This window comes from Odontomachus brunneus, unplaced genomic scaffold (genome assembly GCF_010583005.1).
Source record: "Odontomachus brunneus isolate Ranch 3 - 2012 unplaced genomic scaffold, Obru_v1 Obru_scaffold_005, whole genome shotgun sequence".
Lineage (NCBI taxonomy): Eukaryota > Metazoa > Arthropoda > Insecta > Hymenoptera > Formicidae > Odontomachus > Odontomachus brunneus.
Genome location: NW_022639455.1, coordinates 1,283,835 through 1,294,051, shown reverse-complemented (window position 1 = coordinate 1,294,051; position 10,217 = coordinate 1,283,835). Strand labels below are relative to the sequence as shown.

The following is a 10,217-nucleotide window of genomic DNA, read 5'->3' as shown; positions in this document are numbered from 1 at the left end:
AGTTTTTAACAGATAATATAATCAAAAAGTTTACGTAAAAATAGTTTTTACAGCGTAATCTACAAGAACACCTATGTATAATCTTAAAATTGCAATCTAAAAATAAAACTACGCAAGATTACCGTATACTCGATATTGCAGCCGCGCAAAATATTTCTGAAATAAATTCAGCAAAACTAACTGACACAGAAATATCGTACATGCAATTGCGAGACATCTTATTAGTTAAGTATACATTATAAAACGCTTGCAAACCGTGTTATTGTAATTAAATGTAAGTTATCAGAATGGAGTTTTGCATTTTAGCATCGCGTCTCTCATCAGAGGATTATAAGTTTATTAAACAATTTAATATATATAAGTATTTACACTTATAATTATTACTAATTTGTAAAAATTTTTATGTTCAATAGAAATGATTTCTATAATTGTTATTTTTCAATAATAACTGAATAAATAAAAGATAAAATAAATTTGGGAAATAATATAAAATTTCTTATAAATTATCCCTATAAAAATTTACATCCATTGTAAAATTACCTATAAATTTTCTAGAAATATTTGTTATTTAACCTATCTCTCTTTCTTATTTAATTTATTAATTAAATCTTCTCTCAAGGATATACTAAATATCGAAGCGATGCATACAAATTTCAAGGGAAGCTATTGTAAATTGGTGAAACGAAACTTACCTGAATCGGTCCAGGATACGGAGGTGGAGGTCCTGGATATGGAGGTGGTGGCGGAGGCGGCGGTGGAGCCAAAGGCATTCGAGGCCCGATTATGTGATTCACGGCGACAACTCTACCCGCTACATTAGGTACACCCGGTACTCGCATGCCGAGACGTTGTTGTTGCGATACTGCAAACACAAAACATGTATAGAAAGTATAGAAAACGTTACGGTGAAAATAAATAATTCAGTATATTAACTATATAATAAATATGATCGTTTTAATTATTATAACATGAATTTGATTATAGTGTCTAAAATTTAATTTACATACATATCATTGATAATATCAATTAATTTAATCGTGTTACCTTGAATGTGCGCCGGCGAGATTCTTTGTGGATGTCCTGGGAAGCTGGATGGATAACTGACCGTTACCGTATTGGTAGAAGTCACCACTCCGACCACTCCGTCCGATGACACCAGTCTCGTCCCCGGTAGTATCGGCCTACCCAACGCTGCTGCCTGCTGTACGTGCTGGTGCAACTGTTGTTGCATTACCTGCGCCTGCATTGCTGTCGGGTTTGGTTGTGAAGCAGGCTGTGATGACGTCATTGATGGTACATTGGTGCCTTCCGTCAGTGTTGTCAACGTCGTACTTGTCGAGCATGAATCGGCTATTTCAGCCGGACCAGTCGGTAGATGATCCGGTTTTTGCTCCTCGTCCTTGGTTTCCTTCTTCTGTTTCTCTTCCTTCGGTTCTACCTCCACCTGCTCCAGATCCAAGTCTAGAATGTTGGTTTTCTCGCCGCCTGCGATCGTATCTAACTCAGGATCTGCATATTCTAGGATATTGAAGTCCGCTCCCATTTCAGCTGCACATATTGAAATTAATATCGAATTATATATTTGCTTATGTAATGTACATTTTACGTAACAACAGAATTTATATATGTGTGTGTATATATATCATGTAATAATTTATATCAATAATGTATATTACTTTTATTATATAATGTATTCACATTTCTTCTATTGATAGTTTAATTATACGGAAACTTACCAAGCAGCTCGTCGTCATCGTCGGCTAAATCACCAAATATTGCATTGACACCTTCGGCCACCTCGACCATCGGTGAAGCACCTCCTTCTTGTTCCAACTTTTCCAATTCAGCTGTAACGTTGTCAGGAATCTCAGATGAGGCTTCCGAAGTAGTAGTCTCACCTATAGTTGTAGGTAATGTTGTTCGAACTATATTCTGAGCGCCCAACATGCGAATTCCTTGACTCAGGCTCTCTTGTGCAGTGCGTGCGATTCGTTGGTTTAAACCCTGTGTCTGATTCGCATCTGAAGGAAAAAATGTGATCATTTACAAAGAAAATAAAATAATGTATATTTAGCAATTAAAAATTAAAAGGATAAAAACAAATGTATGCGTAAAAATGAAATAAAATTAAGATAAAACGATGCTCTCTATCTCTTTCTCAATGAAATTAGATTAAGTTAAATTAGATTCCAAATTAAATTAAGTGCAATTAAGTTAGATTAGTATTATGATAAAAACAAAATAGATTTTGTATAAATACAAGAATTTATTGATTTACCTGTAAATCTTTGTTGATGCAAAATATCGTAAGACTCAGAAATGGTGTTCCTAGCAACAGGCAAACGCGTTTGCAGGGTTTGGGAGTTTTGGAAGTGCTGCTGGGGCAAGCCAGTACTTGCTTGAGATCTCTGCAGAGACTGCAGCATTCTGGTGCGATGGTCGATACCTTGGAGTCGTGCGTCAATGTTACCTGCTGCAGAATGTCGTGAATTTATTTCTAGATATATACGACACATGCATATGAGTGAAAATCTCACTTAACCTGACAATAATAAAAAATACCGAGATAAGAGATAATTATTTTATACTGTGAAACAATAGAGAACGTACCGATGGGATTCCTGATCAAAACATTCGGTTGTATAGGCATCCTAGCCCGGACAATACTAGGCGGCAAAGGTTGTCGGAAAGTGCCTTCGTTACCAGAATTCCCCGGCATTTGGGAGTGTTGCGGAAGCTGCACGTGGCTTGTTTCGAACTGTTGTTGACCGCTCTCGGAATTATTCTGGCCATCTGCATCATATAAGCAATACGATATTATTACGTAAATACAGCAATTTTAAAATAGATTAATTACTTTATTTTATTTATTTTTATTTTATTTTAATTATTTTAATTATTAATTTATAAAATATTATGTACATATAAATTAATATAACATTAATATCTTTAAGTTAAATTTAAAAGTGTTAATGATCTTTAATTTTAGCAATAAAAATGAATCAAAAGTATAATAATATATAACGATATATATATATATATGTATAGTAAAACTTAGAAGAAGGAAAAACATCAAATATACCTTGAGTCCAGCTAGTTCCTTCAATCTTCTTGCTCAATTGCTGCCTTTGCAAAAGATCTCTCAGCTGGCGATTAACTTCCGGTTGTTGACTAAAGACCTCTTGCTCTTGTCCGGGAGCTCTGGGAGGCTCGGGCGCACGCGGAGACGGGTAGCCTGCTGGGGCAGCAGAGACCGGGGTTGCCGGAGGTGGTTGTACGCCGGCAACATTATACGGATCAGGAGTCCGTGAAGATGGAGGCACAGGAGGTGGTGGTGGAGGTGGAGGTGGCGCGTAAACAGGGTTAGGTCGCGTGGAGGGTGCTGGTGGATTGAAGACAGCACGAGGAGTGGTACCTGGTGGCGCCGGTGCCGTCGCGTGTTGTGGCGACGATGTCGAATAGGAAGACGACGAAGGCGCAGGACCCCGTGGCGAGAAACCATCGCCACTACCCTCGAAACGCTGTTGGAAATGTTGCTGTTGCTGTTGTTCCGGTGCCTGAGAGGATGCCGGAGATTGGGGAAAATCATGAGGCGATTGAGGCGCCTGCGGTGAGAAGGGTGACGGTGGCTGTGGAAAACCTGGTCGCACAACTCCCGGAGTTCGGGAAATAGGGCAGACCTGATTGGGCAGGCGAACCATCCCCTGATGTGGACTCTGTGGGGTGAGATTACTGCGTGTTACCTTTAAAGGTGGCGTTGCAAAGGTACTGCGCGAACCCGGCGAGGGAGATGCTAATGGAGTAAGTTGGTTTGTGTCCTGCAACGATAATCCTTGTTAAATATCAGTTGACACATTTAAACACGAATGAGATATTTATCTTTTACAAGACTGTGATTAATATATAAAGCACGTAATATGATAATGAATTGCATTTATTTTTGATGTAATTATATGTAAAGGTACACTTACTTGCGTAGAAACTTGTAACTGCGTCGTCACGCCGGGATTGTTATCTGTAGCTAGTTGAGGTGTATTTTCCTCACTGATTTGTCTTTGCACTCTCGCGATTGCTGTTAACGACAAGAAAGATATTATTGAGGAATTTAATTTCGATTAACGGATAAATCGCGATGCTTTCATATTAAGAATTTATGATACAATTAAATAACAAGAATATAAAGAACATACCATGCACACGTTGCTCGTGAATGACCTGTTGTTGCATCTGTGCCTGTTGTTGACGTATGGCCTGCATATGCTTCCATTGCCTCTCCTGTTCAGCCTCTCTGCTGGAACGACCTTCTCTGTTTGACAGTCTGTCCTGCTCCTGTTAAAGATCAAGTTGATATAAGTCCCGAAACAATTGTTAGGAAAAGTCATTACATTTCTCGACGTGACTAATTCTATTTTTGATAACTTATACTAATTACTAATTTTTATTTCTAACTTTAAATCATATTAAAACTTTACCGCAATCTCGAACAAGATTACTTCATTATTCTCATTGAATTTATCGTTTCTGTTCAATTTTAATTCAATTTAGAAAAACTCATAACTTAATAAATATTTAGAATTTATAAAAACGTTTTATGGCAAATAATTAATAGATAAATGAATAACATTGTTAAATGTAATGACCTTTTTTCCATTAAGCATTGTTTAACACAAGGCAATAATTACAATCAGCCAATAAAGAATGTTCATGTACATAAGGTGAGCCAAGTGTTTGAGATAGCTCGAAAAATAAAAACATATCTAAATATTTCTTGTTTTATATAAACTTTGTTGTGTAACAACAAAAAACAAAGGACTGAATATAAAAATTATTTCTATAGCAATTTTAATTATTTTTGAGATGGTGCTTCATGTGTATGTGTTAAGATTTCAATTAACTCTAATATACGTTATTATTTCTTTGTAATTTATTATTATTTCTTTATAATTTATTTGTATTTTTAGTAAAATATATTCCATAAATTTTTTTTGCTTATTTCTAGCTTGTTTGTAGTTCCAACTCTTATCTTTTGATAATATTTACATTTTTATACGTAATTTTAAATGTATGGCGCACATTATGTATACTTTGCATGAACACTCGTAAAAGTAACAACACGGCACGTTGCTAAATTAATCATGATCAGTGAGATTTTGCAAATCTCGAATGTGCAAACACACTGGGAGTATTGAATACCAGCCACCATCTAAATATAGTAAAGAGATAATAATAGTTAATTAATAATATTAGTATATTGTGTATAGATATATTCCACTCGCCTGAAAAAATTCTCGTTCTCGACACAAATAACATAAAACACCACAAATACTTGTTTATCGGAGGGATTAATGCGACAATCTCACACCCATGCATATCAAAGTGTTAAATAATTCTAACCAATTACGTAACAGAAATTACAAAATTATAATAATGTAAATTGTAAGAAGTATGTTAAAACACCATTGACTATGATAGGCAAGCAATACGAGATGTGATTTGTTTTCCGAGAAAAATCTAAAATAATATCGTATTTGCTCGTTTATAATAGACAAATATACGCATAAAAATATAAAAAAAACTTTGATAAATATTAAATTAATAACAAGGAAACTGATATTAAAATAAATGTAATTAAATACTGGAAAATAAATAAGTATAAATAGATAATGGTACAATTAATATAAGTAATTTGACGAAAACATGTTTGTATTAATAATTTATAAAATGCAATTATTGCGCAGAGAAAATTACTTTTCTTTTGCAGGGAAAGTAAAACAATAATATTAGTACTAAACTAGCGCATGACCACTATACAACAATATATATTGCGATACAAATCTACCAATCACCCACAACAACAATAAGTAAATAAATCGTAAGCAATATCGGGAGGATTGAAAGGAAAAGGGACAAAATGATTTATGATTTAGGATCGTAAGGAACTAGAAAAAATGAAGGAAAATAAAAGAAGATGTGCTACCATCCTTGAACATGCCATGGAAATATCTAAGTTGTAAAAAAAAAAATGATAATACTACCACAATAATTTCTGCCACAGCGGCGATCTAACGTACAAAAAATAAAAAATAATACTTTATATTGAAATAAATTAAACCGAAGGAGACGAAAATACAAAAATGTCTGATCATTCCAAACAAAATCACTCGCGCTAATCCAAATTGAGAGATTGGAAAATTAGAGAATCAACATTCTTATTAATTCTACTATTTCACATAAAGAGTAATAACATATGCCGTTCTACTGTAAATATTCAATACATATTGAGTTGAATTTGGAATTATAAAATAAATTTTATATAAAAATAAATTTATATAAAAGAAATTAACATATATATACAAAAATTAGATATTTGCCATCGAGCGTCGATGCGTTAATACAGCGAGACATCCTATACATATCAACGGCGCCGATAAAAAGTATTGTAATTGTAAAACTATAATTTTCAAGTACAATTGTGTACGTCTCTTTCTCGCGAAAGTTTCACGTTTCTCATGTAATTATAACAGAGGAACAAAATATATATGAAGAAAAAATACTAAAATGTATATATATATCGTTATTGCTGTTGCTGTTGCTCTGCAGTCGTTAGAATCGTCGATATTCTATCAGTGCACATACTACTGACAAAACGACAATGTAGAATAGCTGCAACAAGAAGTACGCTGAAAACAAAGTTACAATACAGTTTTCATGGTTGCCGTTCGATATATAGGATGAATACTAAATCTCGATCAGACATTGGCCACAGAAAAAGGCAGAACGAAGTAGAAGACACTAACAGAGTTGGCGGGCAAAAGTTGGCTCTCACCATGGCGTTACTCGGGTGGTGGTGGTGGTGTTGGTGGTGGTGGTGGTGGTGATGGTGATGGTGTACAGGGGTGAGGGTCGGTGGTACAACAACAGTGTGAACAATCGCGGTGGGCGGTGGAGGTGGCGGCAATGGTGGCGGTGGATCATAATGCTCTTGGCTGAGGGACGGGAGAGTGCGCATGATCTCGGATGGTGTGAGCACTCGGATCTGTTGGTCGCCACCGTTAACAATTGCGGCGGGCACCGCTATCGGACGTTGTTGCTGATGCTGAGGAGGTGGTGGTGGTGGTGGCTGCCCTTCACCTGGATCTCTACAGTGAGAAGAGGAGGGACGGGATGGGGGTGAGGAGGTCGACGTTGACTGGGCCTGTCTCGCGCTTTCTGGCGGTGACGGGCAAGGGGGGGTGGGAGTTGTTAGCTGCCTCGACGCTGCTCCCTGCACCCCACACACCTCCTGATGTTGATGTTGATGCTGCTGACTGCTAGGTATCCCTGACGATGATGACGACGTAGTGCTAGTCATCAACATCCCCGCCCCGATCTGCTGTTGTTTCTCCTGTAGGGGCCCCAGTAAGGGTCTCGTGAGGCCCAGGGAGCCCACAGGCTTGTTCATCATGATGTTGGCGACGCCGGATGCGGTCGCAGGGTTGGTGGTGGTAGTGGTGGTGATGGTGGTGGTGGTGGTGATGGTGGTGGTAGTAGTGGTGGTAGTGGTGGTGGTGGTGGTCATGTTGGTGGTAGTGGTGGTAGTGGTGGTGGTGCTCGGTGAAATGTCCTTGGAGAGCTGTCGGGTCAACAGCGGCCGCTGGTGGTGGTCCTCGTTCACACGACGCGTTTCATACAGGGTGCCTCTCGTGCGACTAGACGTTCTTTCCTCTTTCTTTTCGATTGAGACTCGATAGTTGCATATCTTCGAGAAATTGTCAGTTTCATACATATCTCTTAATAAAACAAATTTTATTACGTATGACTTTGTTTTGTTGAATGATACATGAATATAATGCAATGTGTCCTTTTGATGTATTTTGTTAAGTTATTTCGCGAGAAACACCCTGTATGCGAAGAATGGTATAATGGGCCCGAACGAGGCGAGACGAGACGCGCATTGAGAAACGATGAGTCGATCGTTAGCACACACATGTGATACATTCAATTCCACGTAATTGTGAGAAAGACGTAGAATACAAAGGCGGGATCTATGTGGATTCGTATGGGTCTACGGACTCGCAAATCTGTGGGTCTACTTTGTGTGTTCTAGATGCTTCATAAATGTGTTTTTAATTACCGTACATACGTAAGGCTAACTCAAGAAAAGGGAGTTAGAGAGGATAGTAGGGTTCATTTACATACTTTTATGAATCTATACATTTTTGTGTCGTTAAAACATTCTATGAACCAATAAAGTCCTGAATTTTTAATGGTATAAATTAAATTAATAAAAGACGAATAAATTTATTATAATTACAAAATTTTATCTTATAAATGAAAAAAAGCAATAGATAATGTACGCGTTTAATTTATATAATTTATAAATAAAAAATTTTTCTGATTATTTACTTTTTTTTAAAGTTATGTATTTATAGATACTTTAATGACAACTTTTAAAAATGCATCTACTCTTTTTTTCTAAATATCGGGAATGTAGAGTGAGTCCGTGAGAACCGTTCCTCTTCACCTCATTTGGACCCACTATATAAAAGACCCATTCATGTTCGATCTTGTATCTATTTGAGCTTGAATGGGACTTATTATATTACTAATTACAATATTATTAGCTTACAATAAAATTTATATGAGAGATACGATCAAGAATTTCTAACTGTGGGACTTATTTTTGTTCATAAACTCAAATATTCTTGACATTATAAAAAACAGACTCCATCATCCATCTACAATAAAATTCATATTTATAAATCTAACAGAAGTAAGTAAAATAGGTGATGGAACTATTTATATATTAAACTCGTTATATTATTTATATCATTCATTAAAAATTATTTTCCCTCATATTTAAACATAATTTGAATCTATTACAAAATCCTGTGATAATTTTTCTACACAAACATTTGAACTATCTCCGCGGAAGACAAATATCACACATTTTATATAAATTACTCTCTCTAAATTGTAATAAATAATTAAGATAAAATGGTACATAACTACCGTTTAAATAACTTAAACAAACGATGAATTTAGACAAATATCTATTAATAATTGTGTTAGTAAAAGATATGAATAAGTAACTTCAAATTTTTCTAATTTTATAATAAGTTTTTTCTATCTCTCTCTCTCTCTCGAACGCGAGAATGAAATTACCTCAAGTTCACAATAGATACGTGATTTGCGACACACAGAGGTCGAGCTGTTAGTCTCACTTACGTGTTAGCACAAGACACGATCGAGGACGAAACCCCATGAATATTTCTGGAGATACAAAATATCTCGAACATCGTATCTCGTTTAACATCGTTTCTCAATTATAAATTCTTTTTGCAATTTTAGACACATATATATACACACATACACAGAAAAAGGAAAAAAAACCGCGAAAAAAAAACTATACATTGGATTATATAGCAACTATATACAAAGTTCTTTTTTTCGTGTTAAAATACGACAAGATCAAACTTAACATCAAAAATACGAAAGTTTCGAGACATTTTGTATACACCCTATCCGTATATCTTTTTGACTTTTTTCGTTCTACTTTATAAGATAGTTTGATTACCTGTTGAGTTTTCTTCATCCGGCTAGCAGCACGATTATCGCGAGCCTGGGTAAGGTACGGAGCCTTTTTTTCGTTCGGTAGTGCCCGCCACTTCTTTAAGATTTGCTTACATCTCTCGGACCAGGCTGGATACTCGTTTTTCCACTCAGGATGATTGATATTAGCATAAAGTACAGATGATATAGTTGCGTTCACACCTAATGCCTCGTCGGCTTCCATCTTCAAGTTACTTCTTTGGTTATATGAGATTGTAGCATTGCTCGCAGGAGCATTGCCTTCGTCCTCGGGATTCACCCACGGACTGGGCGGTTCGGAGAACGCGGGACTGAATTGTGGACTACTATAAAAACACCACATAAAATCATTTTAGAAATATACTCAGGATACAATTTTCATTTCAAACATACGAATTAACATTAAAACAAATATATTAAATATAATTATTACATAAATTACTAGATATTATTTACTATTATTACTAATTACATAAGTTTTATTTCTAAAAATGATAAAAAAATGATAAATAATAAGTAGTACTATGAAGGGATTGTAAAATTCTATCAAAATTTTTACTTTTAATGAGCATTTTGTGTCCTAATTATAGTAAAAGTTTTAATAAAAATTTCTAGTTAGTTTTATAGTACTTTTGACTGATTATAGT

The 10,217-nt window shown here is 35.7% G+C and overlaps 1 protein-coding gene across 13 annotated transcripts in view; it reads right to left on the bottom strand.

Moving 5' to 3' along the window:
• Positions 1-10,217, bottom strand: part of LOC116850391 (histone-lysine N-methyltransferase 2C-like) — a 36,521-nt gene that overhangs the window by 18,182 nt on the left and 8,122 nt on the right. For 7 of the 13 annotated variants that reach the window (XM_032828623.1, XM_032828649.1, XM_032828658.1 and 4 more), the window contains exons 16-25: positions 9,557-9,896; positions 6,827-7,738; positions 4,191-4,329; positions 3,972-4,072; positions 3,083-3,818; positions 2,611-2,793; positions 2,279-2,473; positions 1,737-2,021; positions 1,045-1,548; positions 693-862 (exon numbers count right to left, since the gene is read on the bottom strand). In XM_032828623.1, coding sequence (XP_032684514.1) covers positions 693-862; positions 1,045-1,548; positions 1,737-2,021; positions 2,279-2,473; positions 2,611-2,793; positions 3,083-3,818; positions 3,972-4,072; positions 4,191-4,329; positions 6,827-7,738; positions 9,557-9,896 — 3,565 coding nt within the window. The remainder of the gene's footprint in view (positions 1-692; positions 863-1,044; positions 1,549-1,736; positions 2,022-2,278; positions 2,474-2,610; positions 2,794-3,082; positions 3,819-3,971; positions 4,073-4,190; positions 4,330-6,826; positions 7,739-9,556; positions 9,897-10,217) is intronic. The other 6 variants (XM_032828669.1, XM_032828714.1, XM_032828699.1 and 3 more) reach the window with 4 other exon arrangements.